The sequence below is a fragment of the Macadamia integrifolia genome, chromosome 14 (genome assembly GCF_013358625.1).
Source record: "Macadamia integrifolia cultivar HAES 741 chromosome 14, SCU_Mint_v3, whole genome shotgun sequence".
In the NCBI taxonomy this organism is placed as follows: Eukaryota; Viridiplantae; Streptophyta; class Magnoliopsida; order Proteales; family Proteaceae; genus Macadamia; species Macadamia integrifolia.
In genome coordinates, this window is record NC_056570.1 from 4,209,518 (window position 1) to 4,225,037 (window position 15,520).

The following is a 15,520-nucleotide window of genomic DNA, read 5'->3' on the forward strand; positions in this document are numbered from 1 at the left end:
AAAAAAAAAAAAAAAAATATTTCTCGATAAAAATCTGAAATTTTAAAACACTATTTTTCGTTTAAAAACTGTGTTTTGACACAGAAACTGAAATTTTCGTTTTTGACATGAAATGACATTTTTGGAACAGAAACGATACCAAACGGGCCCTTATTGAAGTTTATAGGAGGGTTATAAACCTCATTTAAGTTTACAAGTTACGTGATGAAAATAAAGAGGCATTCTCCTTTTCCTTGATACATGTATCACCTTGACAGAACAAGCTTTTTTCCAGATAAACATGTTTAAACAAACATTTACAGTAGCAGGACAAGAAGTTAGTAACTGGCTGTTGTCAACATGTGAACGGTTGGAAATAATGGTAAAAACGTATCAGAATATCTTCCATTAATTAATCAAGAAATGTCAAAATGACTAGAAAAAATATAAATTGGGCAGAGACTCAATTCTGTCCCTGAAAAGAATAGTACACATACCTATATCATGGGAAGAAAAGACAGACCAATGAGTCCTCTTATTTAGATTTTACTAGCCTTTCCTAAGCGGGCTGTTCAGGTTGATGCTTGATACAGGTGGAAACCCTATCGTCGGTCTCCGACAAAAGGAATTTGGAGGGTGCAATATATGAAATCGGCTGAATAGCACCAATCTCAGCTTTTGTTTTTTTTTTTAGAAGAGAGAAGGGCTGTTAGAGTTTCAGAGAATCATCGGCTCTAATTTGAGAAAATTCTCAAATCTCATAGAGGGGCAACCACCCTTAGAAACTTCCCATCTCTCTGAACGAGCCTCAAACTAATGTGTTTCCAATCTCAGCTCCAAGAATCATGCTGCGATCCTCATAATAAAAAATATAAAGAGTGATTTACATCCCCCTCTCCTGTAGTTTGTGTTTATTCCACCCCCCTCCCCTATGTTTTAAAAAATCTCACATAATTCCCCTTAACTCGGTTAGTAAACCGTTAGTTGTGGATGTTAAAGTACGATTCTACCATTTTGCCTTTACCAAAATTTTTAGAGTGATTTACATCCCCCTTCCCTGTAGCTTGCGTTTATTCCACCCCCTCCCTTATGTTTTAAAAAATCCCACATACCTCCCCTGTCAGATAACTCGGTTAGTAAACCGTTAGTTGTGGATGTTAATGAGTGTGATGAGGATGTTGGTGGTATGGCACAGAGAGTACATGATCATGTGGAGATTCGTTGGGAAAAACAAACAATTAGAAGGCCTTCTGGTGCATGCAAAGCTATCACTGGAGCAACAAGTGGTGGTAGTAGTGGTTCTGTTGGGTCAGCAAATGCTATTGCAAATGCAATTGACAAAGGGAAAGCATATGCTAATGCTACTGCTATTGCTATGAAAGGAAGAGCAACTGGTACAGGTGTTGCAAATAGTATTGACCCGAACAAGGAATCTAGTACAGATGTTAAAATAGAATCATACTTTAACATCCACAACTAACGGTTTACTAACCGAGTTATCTGATAGGGGATGTATGTGGGATTTTTTAAAACATAAGGGAAGGGGGTGGAATAAACGCAAACTACAGGGGAAGGGATGTAAATCACTCTAAAAATTTTGGTAAAGGCAGAAGGGTAGAATTGCACTTTAACATCCACAACTAACGGTTTACTAATCGAGTTATCTGACAGGGGAGGTATGTGAGATTTTTTAAAACGTAGGAAAAGGGGTGGATTAAACGCAAACTACAAAGGAGAAGGATGTAAATCACTCAAAAGATAAAATACAAGAAAACACATTCCTGTATTTGTATGCCGTTTCAGCACAGACGGTTTCTTCACTTGCTCTGTTTCTTCACTTTGCTGTAAAGGATAACTCCCATAACTGTTAGCGAGTAACCAAGCATTCCAGTCACTGAAACAGGATTTCTGAAGATCAGAATAGAGACCACCACAGCTACAGCTCCTTTGCACTTCCAAGGACCTGGAAGAGTAGAAAAGTTCTTCAACCTCAAGCAGGATTACAAAGTTCTTTAACACCAGCTGCCAATCGCCAAAATGGCTGTCCAAATTTAACTGTAAATGGGTTCACACAAATCGCTGATGTGGATGGGAAAAAAAAGGGTAAATGATGAAGAGGCCTTATCGGAATTAAAGAGGAGGCGAACGGCAACAATCAGAATCCGTGACGTTTTCTTCGAACAGCAGCAACAGAGGCAAACTAGGTTGCATATGACCAGAGACAGGGGCTCCTCTGTTGCGCAGGCTTAAAGAGGAGGCAAAGAAGTAACCGGAATCTGATGTTTTCTACGAATGACAGCAAACGGAATCCGCGATGTTTTCTTCGAACGGCACAAACAGGGGCAAACAATGTTGTAGATGACCAGAGAAAGGGATGCAGGCGCTCTGAGGCTCCTCTGTTGCACTAGTTGTGAGTTACGAGGACGAGAGGGAGAGGGTACAAGTCAGTGGAGGCTGACATGTCAGGTCAGAATATGTATTAAGTATGATTGGGTTGTATATGTATTGTACTACAATACATTAAATAAAAGGCAGAGATTCAACCACCATAATCCAATGGTCTATATTTGCTAGCATACCCAATTCTTGGGTAATTCGCTGACATACCAATCATTTTTTCTAAAATAAAATAGAATCTTTTGAGATGTTTGAATAGGGAGTGAGTGAAGGGGTTCTTGTGGAGAACAATTACTTTGGTACTTGTCATAATCTCTCTCATTCTTTTTTTCTTTTTTTTTTTCTTGTAAGAAGCAACCATGATCTTATATATGATTAATTGTGGAGAGTTTTTGGGTGACTTTTACTATGTTCAAATGGAAGATTTTTGCACATTTAATCCACATAAAAAATGATTTTAGGGGGAGCCCGTTCAGACTTAAGTAGGTCCATAGCCCGTTTAAGGCCCGTTTAAGGTAGCTCGATTAAAGCTTGACACCGATCGGCCCGATTACAAACCATATCATGCCCCCCAAACCTAGTCCCGTTTAAGTAAACAGGCGTTCACAATGTAGGGATTTCACACCACCAGGCCCGATTAGGCCTGATCGAGACCGGCCCGGCCCAATCGATTGACACCCCTAGTTGTGGATACAAAGAGAATGGGTAAGCGAGTGAGTCCGGGTTAGTTCCCCACGTGGGGAGAGTAGTTAGTCTTTTCACATTAGATCCCACCATCTACTAAATATTTGAACATGAGTCAAAATAATTAATACAATATTGATGTTCTCTGAGCACTATGGTAGGATGTGATGGTTGAATTTGGATCAAATTCACATACTAGACCAATTGCGTATTTTTATGGTCCGTGGATTTAGAATTCACATTCTCTCTGCATTTAATGGATTTCAAATCCATGGACCAAGAACGAATAAGATTGTTCTTACATCATGAACCTGATTCGGTCTCATGGATCGCTCACAACGAGAATGGCTCTCTCCATAATGTAATAGAAGAGTCACACTCTATTTCTCCTCCCATCTTGAGTCCTTGACAAGATGAAGGAGAGATGAATACTATATGATAGCGGGGGGCAAGGGCTGGGCTTGGCTTGACTGTGTTGTCTCCAAGAAGGAGACGAGAAAAATTCATCATTGGTATTCGAATACATATTTTCTTTTTTGGGTTAATATAGTGATCCAATACTTTGATACCACATCAACGATGGAATCACCAAGTGGGGGTGAGGATCCAGTCCTACCGTCCACTTGGCAATTCTTAACATTAGAACGCTTAAGTCTGACGGAGACAAATTGCTTCAAACTCGTGTGGCGAGTCTGGCGAGACCCAATCAAAATACTCCGATAAGTAAACTATAGAGAAATCGTACACCTGCCAACCACGAAAAATCGGTTAATCTGCGAGATATCGCATAGCACAATAAATGACAAGAAAACAACGAGAAAAAAGCTGTGAAAAATATAAAAAGAAATTGCTAAACCCTAAACTGCGAGATGTCGAGATATCGCGATATTTCTTACATTTCTAGACTGAAAATTTTTTATTCGCGATAAATAAGAAAACTATTTTTGCAGAATCTGCGATTTCCGGTATATCTCCAGCGAGAAGATCTCTCTTTCTCTCTCTAGATTGTGAGTTTACAAACTCTCTTTTTCTCTCCTTCGTCTCTCCTTTTCTTTCTTTTTTCTCGTCTTTTATCGATTTTTTTATTGTTGTTTATGCCTTTTTTTCTTGCTCCTATATTTTCTAATTTTTGTATGTTGAAGCTTTTCTTCCTGAGTTCTTCAGCTCCTTAGGGTTCATATGTGAAGATTTTAGGAGTTGGGTTTTTGAGATCTTGTACTGAGATTGCTTGATGAGTTGAGTTTTAGTGTTATAGTGTTTGAGAATTGTGGATCTACTGGGTTTGGTTTTCTAACATGATCTAAAATTTTGGACTGCAAATGGGGAGTCATGAGACCTTTCTGAGCTGATTTTGAACCCACTAAGTTCAGAGAGATAGAGAGGAATTGCAGAAGAATTCATGCCTGAAAAATTAATTTTTATCAAATGGTGGAGGTTAAATCAAATTATGGCGACTTATAATTTATGGGTAGTTATTGGTATGATTCAAAGTGAATTGGTTGGTGACTTTGGCTCCCATAATTGCTTGCTAAGCATTGGGCCCTTAGTTGGGTCATCTGTTCATCAAGTTTAGAAGGAGATGTGGAAGATGGAGAGTTGGTTTCGTGGTTATGGACTACACTTGTGGTCTCCTCTAGATTGTTAAATAACTCAGACATGGGCTTTACTAGGAGAAGCAGTTTCGTTTGGTATAATTTGTACATCGCCGGTTTGCTTTTGTTGATATGATGTGCTTTAGTCACCTGGGAAATAAACAAGAACTATTTAATTCGAGATAAAAATTTGTTTTATCTGATGTTTAAATGGAGGAATGCTGGGAAATTAAAGTTCGAAGTTTGAAGACTAGAAAGATGAATTGAAGAGATATAAGTGGTTTTGGTTTATAATGGTAGGATGGTAGGAATAGTTTTTCCAAAGAGGCAGCATGATTATGAACAAGGTTTTTTGAATTAAAAAAAAAAAAAAAAATACTAACAAGATTTCAGGTCAGGGCCATATCACAAGGAGGATTTCTTCCTAGAGTTGGAATGCTGGGTAGGATTTTTTGCGGTGCTGCGCTATGCGTTCTAATTATCTTCTGATTGCTAAGGGTCCCTAATTCCACTATGAGGAGTTTTGGATGGCACATATTTGTTTTAATCATAAACTTGTTGGCTTCTTGTATTACTGTTCTCAATATAGGTATCAGATTTTAGGTTAGATTTCTTATGTGAAACTGAAATGAGACCATTCCAGTATTTCATGGTAGAGGTTCTAGTCTTGTAACATTAATGTTTGCATTGTAGGGTCATTCATTGAGAAAGGAACTTTTTGAGTAATGTTCATATATTGCATCAGTAAGATGTATAACTGCGAAAATTATCACTTTCTGTTTATTTGTTAACTTTCAATTATACTTGTTCACCCATAAACCTAAGCTTGTTTATTTATTTATTATTATTTTTTTCACCTGAGGTTTATAAAAAAAAATTAGAATGACATGTAAAAAGTCCGGTGATCTTTTAATGTGCTCAGAGTACAAATGTGGCTTTGCTTGAAGAAGAATCTATTGTGTCTCCATGCGATTCATTCTTTTACTTCAGGTCTGTTATTGTTCCTGATACTGTATTATGGGAGTGGTAAATTTGCTCTATTGTCAGCTACAAAATTATCTGTATTGAGTTTTCAAACAAATTGTTGTTTCTGTTATTCTAATCCTCTTTATTCTTGAATCTTTTCTGCAGTGATGCTCAACCCATTTGGTGGTTCATGTTTTGAACGATTTTTGCTGCTTTACTAGGTCATAAATTGGAGAAGATATTATTCCTACATCATCAGTAAGTTCAATTTCGATATTTGGTTATACATATGCAATATCATACTGCAGTTTCTTGGCACTTAGGAAAGCCCTACTCGTCTGCTTAACAACCAGGACAGTTTTTTTGAGTAACAATAAAACTTGGATACCCAACTGTGTAATCTATAAAAGTCTTTGGAGTTCTTTACTTGCTAGTAGAGTTGCCATGGGTTGTGTTGTGTCAGGTTATGTCGTGTTGAGACATCTAATTAGGTATGCAGTATGTAATGCAAAAGTAGGTTACAAGTAAACTACCCCAGCAGTGTATCACAACTCCAAACAAGACAAATAAGACTTAGTTAACTAACTTGACAATAATCAGAAGTACCCAGGAGAACAAGGGAATAAGACCAGCAAATAAGCCCCCAAGGATACAATAGCCATGCAGCAGCAAAACCAGACCAAAACCCAACCCAATAGGAAAGAGAAGGACCTGCGATAGGGCTGGGGAGAGAGAGAGGTGCGGCTGGGGCTGTGGGGCTCCAATTGAGCTGCAAACTTGGTTGATTGTAGGGACTAGGGAGGGTACAAAAACCCCAAATATGAAGAGCTTTTGACGGTTGGTTTGAGAGTTGTGCACTTTCTTGATTTTCAAACCTAGGAAAGAGAATCTGAGGGAATTTTTCAAGAACTGTAGTAGGGCTGCTTGAGCAGCAACAAGAAGAGGATCGAGTGATCCTTGGGTGGTTGTGAACATCCTCTGAAAAGACCAGGCAGATCAGAGATCAGTTGGGGAAGGAAGAGGAGATCGATCTCTCTCCTAATTCCTCCATGGGTGCTGGTCGGTTCTAACTTTGAGGATGTGAACAGGTCTGATTTTGACAATAGCCGTAAACAGTAACAGCAGATATAACAGCAGCAGTAACAGAGAAAAGAAAAGGAAAGAAACAAGACAAGTGTGGGTGGGATTGGCTATCTCGGCCTGGGCATCTCACCCACAGCTATCCCGGCTGTTTAAGCAATTGACTGCAATCATTCATTATTCAAATCTGAGAACTGAGAGTACATAAGCTCCTCTATATATAGAGGGCAGATTAGCAGTCATACCATAACTAGGAGTTAGACTCCAAGTAGGTTTAGACATTACATCATAAGAGTTGGACTCCAACTAGGACCAGACTACAACCCAATTGGAGTAGGTAACTAACTAGTCATTCACTAACAGGGAAACCTAAACTGAATACCAGTTGATGGAAAAGACATATCACATGATCAAGCTGCTGATCATATTTCAGCTGTATTTTTCCCCCTTTCTTATGATATTTTTACACCTTTTTTTCTTCCCTTAGAATGGACATCAAGTGTTTTTGTAAGAAAAAAGTTCCGTGTTCATGTTTGGCATCTCTAATCTGAGTCTGGATCCAGTTATGTGTGGACCAGATGGGAAAATATCCTATACCATGAGTGATGAATGGTTAAGTAAAAATATTTGTTTATGAAAATGCCTTAGTCAAGTTAGCTGCTCCTTACACATCTGTAATATCTTGCTTTCCTCTTCTCCCCTCCCCTCCCCCCCCCCCCCAAATCCAACCAAAAAAAAAAAACAGAAAAAGGTTGCTGGACTCCTTTCTGGCCTGATGTTTACCGTAGTCAATCCAGTCCTTTTAAACCCATTGGGTGTTGTACAAAGTCAGATAATCAAGAAAAAAAAGGTCAAAGCTCCTAAATTACTACTATCTCATAATGTACTTTTTCATGGCAGTGGTTCGGGAAAAAGACGTCTGTTGGGAGTACTGTGAGAAGTTAGAAGGAAATAAGGTGCGATGTAAATTTTGTCAAAAAGTTCTGAATGGGGGTATTAGTAGATTGAAACATCATCTTTCTCGACTGCCTAGTAAAGGTGTTCATCCATGTAGCAAAGTAAGGGATGAAGTAACTGATAGGGTAAGGACTATTATAGCACTGAAGGAGGAGGGGAAAGAAGCTGCTAGCGCTAAAAAGCAACGGCTTGCAGAAACTAAACCTCCTGTAAACATGCCTGCAAGTAAAGCTCTCACATCTATGGAAGCAATGCCACCAATCACAAAATTATTTCCTTCTGGTATACAGATGGCCCCATCACCTTCATTTGACAAGGAAAATGCCGACAGGAGTATTGCTTTGTTCTTTTTTGAGAATAAACTGGACTTCAGTGTTGCTCGTTCTTCTTCCTATCAATTAATGATGGATGCAGTAGCAAAAGCTGGTCATGGCTTTCGAGGCCCATCTTCAGAAACCCTGAAGACCACATGGTTAGAAAGAATCAAAACTGAAGTGAGCCAACAATCAAAGGAAATTGAGAAAGAGTGGGCCACCACTGGTTGTACGATCATTGCAGATACATGGACAGACAATAAGTCAAGAGCTCTGATAAACTTCTTAGTGTCGTCGCCGTCTGGAACCTTCTTCCACAAATCTGTTGACGTCTCCACCTATTTCAAGAACACAAAATGGCTTGCTGATTTATTTGATTCGGTCATTCAAGATTTTGGCCCAGAAAATGTTGTTCAAATAATCATGGATAATGCTCTGAACTATGCTGGTGTTGGGAGTCAAATCCTGCAGAACTATAGCACCATTTTCTGGTCTCCTTGTGCTTCTCATTGTCTGAATTTGATCTTGGAAGACTTTTCTAAGATTGATTGGGTTAATCGATGTATCCTGCAAGCCCAAACTATTTCTAGGTTCGTATACAATCACACATGGGTGCTTGATCTGATGAAAAAATTCACTGGGGGGCAAGAACTTGTTCGGACCGGTATCACAAAGTCTGTGTCCAATTTTCTCTCCTTGCAGTCCATGTTGAAGCAGAGGTCGAGACTGAAGCATATGTTCAATAGTCCAGATTATTCAACTAATCCTGCTTATTTTAATAAACCACAGAGCATATCTTGTATAGAAATTCTTGAGGATAATGACTTCTGGAGAGCAGTTGAAGAGTGTGTAGCTGTTTCAGAGCCTTTGCTGAAAGTGTTGAGAGAGGTTTCTGGTGGAAAACCTGCTGTGGGGTCCATATATGAGTTTATGACCAAGGCCAAGGAATCTATTAGGACGTATTATATTATGGATGAGAATAAATGCAAGACATTTTTAGACATAGTGGATAGAAGGTGGCAAAACCAGCTCCATTCACCACTACATGCAGCAGCAGCATTTCTGAATCCTAGTATTCAATACAATCCTGAAGTCAAATTTCTTGGCATGATCAAGAAAGATTTCCTTGATGTTTTGGAGAAACTTCTACCGACACCCGAATTGAGGCATGATATGACTGGACAAATTTTTGCATTTAAAAAGGCACAGGGGTTGTTTGGCTGTAGCCTAGCAAGAGAGGCACGCAACACAATATCACCTGGTATGTATACACATTATTTCTTTATGTTGATTCAAGATGAATCTTGTCATTTTGTTTCCACAGCATTGCTTTTCTTGATATGTATTATGTAAGCAAGTGTTATGATTTTTATATACACCCAATTGAGTATTTTTTTTACCCTAATCCATTGGTATAATTGTCTGAATAAGCAGCGTTTCTGTTGGGTGAGTTTGGATTTGCTGGTCCTCTAATGAGGTCCATCTGTCGAAAAGTCTATCTGATCGGCTGGGGTTGGTTCATGCGTCTTGCATCATAGTATGCTTTCAGCATAAACCTTAATTTGCATTCATAAGTTCTAGTTTTCCAAAAGCATGTCATGTTTGTAAACTGTCTTGATATTGAGTCTCTAGATGTTTGTTTATCTAGCACATTCTTGCCTCAGATTCATCAGTCATCTGTTTGTGTAGTCTTTTAAATGTCTATTTAATTTTGTGAAAATCTGAATATGCTGTGGATACACCATGCAGGACTCTGGTGGGAACAGTATGGTGATTCTGCCCCTGGACTGCAACGGGTTGCGGTTAGAATTCTCAGTCAGGTTTGCAGTGCTTCCACTTTTGAGAGAAATTGGAGCACATTTCAGCAGATCCACTCTGAGAAGCGGAATAGGCTTGATAAAGAGACTTTGAATGACCTTCTTTACATAAATTACAACCTCAAGCTAGAAAGCCGGATTAAAGGGAGGCCCATAGAGACTGACCCTGTTCTAGTTGATGACATAGACATGACTTCAGACTGGGTAGAAGAGACGGAAAACCCAAGTCCAACTCAGTGGCTTGATCGGTTTGGTTCTGCTTTGGATGGTGGTGACTTGAATACAAGACAGTTTGGCAATGCCATATTTGGTGCAAATGACCACATCTTTGGTTTGTGATTGTGCCAACTTTTATTACCTAGTATAGTAGTATTTAATATGTGGGGTTTCATTCATAATCTTGTTTTAGTGTGCGTTAGTTTGGATCCTTCTTTAGAAGTTGCAGTTCTTTCTTCATTCCATGTATATATGAATGAAATATGTAATTTTATCTTGTTAAGGAATCTGCTTTTTGCTTTTAGTGAGAAACATAGCATGAACAGCATATTGCTAAAAGTTCTAGAAAATGAACTTTTGCTTGTATATTTTTTATTGCAAAAAATTATAAATTATGCTTATGCTATTTATGCGTATGCATGGAATTCTTAACAAATTTATGAAACTTAAATTATGAAAGGTCAATATTATAAAAGCTTCGAAATGCCGATGCAAGCACCTCCATTCTGTTGTCTTCCATTACAGAGTACTCATTTTACTTGTTGAACTATCACCATCTTTATTTGCCAGCACCCATGTGATGTTTTCCAGTTTTAGCTTCTTTTCTCTATATGGGAGAAGACTTCCTTAATTAAGCAAGGAAGATCCCTTTCTGATTGTCCTTATTCTTTGATCTTAGTGCTTCTTGCAATGCCTGTAAACCCATAAGCTACATTTTCTAGAAGCCAGTGCATTGTTTGAATTGAAGGAGAAACTAATGCTCTGACCCAGATTGCTACTTTGTGACTAAGAAAGCTTCATCTAAGCAGGTCCAGTTCAAATATGTACTCTATTTTAATATCTGTGGGTGTGGGCTTTGAATTCTTTGGGTTTTATTTGTAACGGGTTGCATTATAAAGCCCAAAAGTGGGAGGGGGGGTTCTAAAGGGGTGTACGAAAATAGATATTCAATTAGTAGTGGGGTCCATTAGGTTATATAGTTGACTTTATTTTAGTCATTAAAGAGTCTTATTATGGATAGCTGTGTGGGGCCTAAGTTATCTGCAGACTTAGGCTTTAACAATTATTTTTAATAATTTATTTTTTAGAGTCCTGGTCAGTCAAGTTATTCTATCTACCTAGGAGTTCTAGATTTAGGGGAGAATCTTTTTTTTTTTTTTTTTTTTCTTTAAATATATGAAGTCCCTCCATGATAATGGTTAAATGGAATAAATACAGAATTAAGATTTGACTTGTGTAGCTAAAAAGGATTCCTCTTTTCTCTCTCTTGTCCGCTATCCCTCTCTTCTCTCTCTTCCTTCTCTTCGGGTACTGTTCACAGAACCATAGAAGCCCTTATATCTTCTTTATTTTCCCAATGTAGGCTACTGAAACCAGAAAATCAGCTAGCTTTTTCAACCTGATTTACTATGAGATAGTTTAGATCTGGGCTTGTGGAGTTGTTGATCTGATTGCTGATTCCTTGTTTGGAATCTAAGATTCGCTAGCTGTATCATCATCCCTTTATTTCTGTAATTCTTGGTTAGTTGGGGATGTTTTATGTGTCGAGGGCCTTTGGACATAGGTACTCGGGATCCTTTGTTTATCTTCTTTCTTTCCTATCATCTTATGTTTTTATTCTCTAGGTGTGCTTGAATCGAATTCCTATTATTGAGTATCATGTCATTTGTTGTCAAATAGAATATATCATCTGCACGATGGAAGGTTTTGGCTTCAGGTTTCAATTAAGGGTTTCAAGGCGCAAATGGAAAAATTAGGTCCCAAAACTTATTGAAAACACTATTTTGTAGGCCCTCTAAACATAGTGAAATTTTGTAGGTGTTAAAAAAAAACACACAGAAAATGGTAGCTTGACTTTGGACCTTAGTTTGGTAGTATACGTTGCACACTAATGCATAAATTCTCTAATATGGCCTATTCCACACAAAATTTAAATTTAGTATTAGAATACATGTAAATCAATTATAACAACTCAAATATGCATGAGTTTTCATCTTTAGTTGTAATACAATAACAATACTTTTATAAACTTTAAATAAGTTTCAAACCAAAATGGAAAATTTTCCCCTAATTTTCTGAATGTTCTACAATTTTTTAAAATAATATTTAGAATTCAAAATTAAAATAATTACTTTTAGGACAGGAAAAAAAAAGCCAACTCTGTGAGGCCGTAGATCAGTCAATGGTGTCTAACATATATAAAATCAAGCTTCAACAACTAAGTATTAACCCTTTTTTTTTCCAAATATTTGTTGCAAGAAATTTTAAAACAGAAAATTAAATCCAGCTCCTTGAAGTCATAGATTGGGCTACGGTTGTGTAACATATAAAAAATTGAAGGCCAACCACCAAGTATTACCCTGGTTTGTGGGAAAAGTGATATACATTCAAATTTAAATCTTGCACAAATCTTCTAACAATGCAGCAAATCGTTGTTTCTGATGCGTTCCTCTACTTGCCAACAACTTGTTCCATGCTTCACAAGAGAGATTTGGCCAGAAATTACAAGAACCCAAGTTTTCCCAACCCTCTTTGTGAAAACCACCGTAGCTCACTAATTTGTTTGAAACTTTTGAATTTATATTAAGGAAATGTATCATTTTTGTCAAAATGTTACAGAAACAATACATTTCAAAATTTCAATCGAAATCTTGTCAACTTCAGTATCCTTAGTGATTTAGTTTCAACATTTGTTGAAAACAAAATATTTTATCGAAATTTGGAACTATGGTTCAAATTGATTTATGTTGGAATTTGCAGCTCCGAATATTAAAATCATATTATATATTTTTTTATGACCGTGGAGCTGTTCCTTTAGCATTTCCATTATTTAGTTTCGTTTCCTTTGGGTTTGACTCTCACTATTCAAAACTGGATTTCTAAGTTTTGGAATCCTGAAGTTTAGTCAGCTGTTGTTGGCTTGTTATTTTTGTGACGCTAAGAAGTAAATCCTGTTTTTTATGTCATATTAGATTTACGAGGCATGAATGTAGTATCAGTCTAAGATTCTAGCTTTCTCAGTTGAATTTTGAAAAGTTGGTTGGAATAGTTGCTGTCGGGGTAGGCTCTGATATCATTTGTAACGCCCCGGGGCCCATTAACCTTGCACAATATTGTCCTCTTTGGCCCATGGGCCTCAAGGCTTTAAAACGTATTGTGCCATGTTAAGGAAGCTAGAGGTTATTAACTAGCCCAGTAAGATGTGGGACTAAAGTTTACACACCCTCACCGATCTCTCAAACCCCCTGGTACTTGCCGTATTCTTGGTGGGGACACCTCACCAATCTCCCAGGCGGGTCTGATACTTGCCGTATTCTTGGGTCGTTACACTTCCCCCCCTTTAAGGACAATATTGTGCAAGGTTAATGGGGCCGGGGCGTTACAACATGTGTATGCTTTTTCTAGAAACTTATCCACAACAGTAATATTAAATAAATTAGATGATTTTAGCAGTTGAATATTTATCAGAAATTTTCTTGTGACTGAATCAAACGTGTCAACATTTCACTTGTTTAACATCATAATGATATGATTACCAAAAAGGGAAAAAATTCACGTAATATTCTAAAATTTTGAACTTTGAAGATGATATCCATGGTTGCATTTTAAGAGTTTAATTAAACAAAGAGTTCCTTGAAAACAAATTTAATGTTCGTAAATTTAGTTCTCATGTGATTGAGAATTTGAATGAAGGAGATGATGCACTGAGAAGGGCTACAGGGTCCTTGCTGTGGTAAATGGTCTTTGATTTAGAGGTTCCTTGCATCTCATGAATGCAGAGAAGAAGTAGACTGCATTTGCTTAAGAGAGAGGCTGCATCACTGCAAGTGAAGATTAGAAGCTGCCCTAGAATGCACTCTAATATATGATCAGAAATAATATTCAGACAACTGTAGCAACAAAAAGCAAGAATAACCCCATTATGAATAGAGGAAAGAAACATGTCCTGTTGGCTATGTGATTTACAGTCCATGTCACTGAGATTTCTAGGTTTCTAATCTCCCATAAATCTCATGTTTCCTGTCATAGTAGGAGCTCTAATTTAGCTTAATGGAGACACGCAGTTAGGTACCTTATTCATTAATATTGTGCCTCTTGGTTGTTTAACAATCTTGAATCTTGCAATTTTTGTTATTCAACACCGAGCATATCCGACCTTGGATATAAATTATTAGTGTGCCCATAATATGTGCTTGTGTTTTCATTTTGTTGTTTGGCATGGTTTTCCTTTTATGAGCAATCGATGTTTGAATTTTCTGACTATCTTATTTTCCCCTTTTTGAATGCAATATTTTGGCTACTATTTGTTCTCAACCTTTCAACCTTATTGTCTTTCAGATGACAGTAACACAGAGAGGCTGAGTTCCCTTCTTAAACCTGTTTTCACATTTTAGTGTTGCTGTTGGATCGTACTCTTCCACTCACATTTGTCGGAACAGAACAAGGTTTCTTTTGTTATAATCTGGAGCTCACTCCTATTTCCCATACTAAGGTTGACCTCATCTCTTTTAACGGCAGTAACAAGAATATTGATCCAGAAAACCAACTGTGTTGATCATACATACCTGGATTGCATTCGATCCAGTTGCATGCTTCATAAATCACCATGTTTTGTATTTATGAAACTAGAAGTATCCTAATTTGGTAACCCAACCACAATTGCCTAGATACTAGGTAATTGGCCATGGTGAACGTTGGTGACGTTAACTTCTCAACTATCAAAGAGGAAGCACAAGAAAGACTACTTGGTTTTTCACTTGTAATATACAGTGAATCAGTGTTGCTACATGTAGATCCTATATTCTCAATACTACTAACTTGTAGCTAATCTGTGATTGCAGCTTAGAAGGCTAATCAGTTGTAACTTATGTCATGTATTGTTAGAATTAACATTGTAAACACAATGAAGTGCAGTTTCCAATTTGAACAATGTGTACAGGTAATATGATCTGGAATATGTACCAGAGTTTGTTGGAAAAGTTTTCTAGGTAGAAGATGTCTTATGCGTAACAGATGTGGTATCCTCCATTCAGTGCAATGCACCCTAAGTGTTTGGATGATTTGTAATTTGATTATTACTCTTTCCAGAATCTGTTGATGATATATAGAGCATCCTTTTGTGCTTTTTGATGCAGGTAATCCCTTCCCTGGATATATAGGCAGTGTCTGGTTGAATGGTTTTGCAGTTATGGTCATAAATGGTATACATGGGAGTCAATTATAAGTTACTGGAAACAGGCCTGCGTCATTTGTAGACCACTGCGCTGGATTATGGAACTAATTTAGCCATGCCAAAATGGAACAATATATCTGCAGGCTTCTATCTCTGCAGCCCCGCTTACTGGGAAAACTTTCCTTTTTCTGTTGCCACAGAAAGTACCATGACATTATTTCTGGACTCAAATCCTCTGCAGTGAACAGTGAGTGGCAGTGAGGATCAAACTGCTGGGAGGGCTTTGACATGCACCCCAGGCGTTGGATTCCCACTGCCACTTACTGCCTCCCGCAGAGGATTTTT

At 37.8% G+C, this 15,520-nt stretch overlaps 1 protein-coding gene across 4 annotated transcripts; it reads left to right on the forward strand.

The window, feature by feature from the left end:
* Window positions 1-3,916: 3,916 nt before the first annotated feature.
* On the forward strand, window positions 3,917-15,141 carry LOC122061586. 4 transcript variants are annotated; one of them, XM_042624941.1, is made up of 6 exons: window positions 3,923-4,067; window positions 5,575-5,642; window positions 5,784-5,876; window positions 7,599-9,230; window positions 9,719-10,117; window positions 14,341-15,141. In XM_042624941.1, coding segments are annotated over exons 3-6 (2,088 nt in total). In that variant the 5' UTR covers window positions 3,923-4,067; window positions 5,575-5,642; window positions 5,784-5,875; the 3' UTR covers window positions 14,397-15,141. The 4 variants fall into 4 exon arrangements, with proteins under 4 accessions (XP_042480874.1, XP_042480875.1, XP_042480873.1 ...); XM_042624940.1 differs by lacking the exon at window positions 5,575-5,642 and having other exon boundaries at window positions 3,917-4,067; XM_042624939.1 differs by lacking the exon at window positions 3,923-4,067 and having other exon boundaries at window positions 4,083-5,642.
* The last annotated feature ends 379 nt before the right edge of the window (window positions 15,142-15,520 follow it).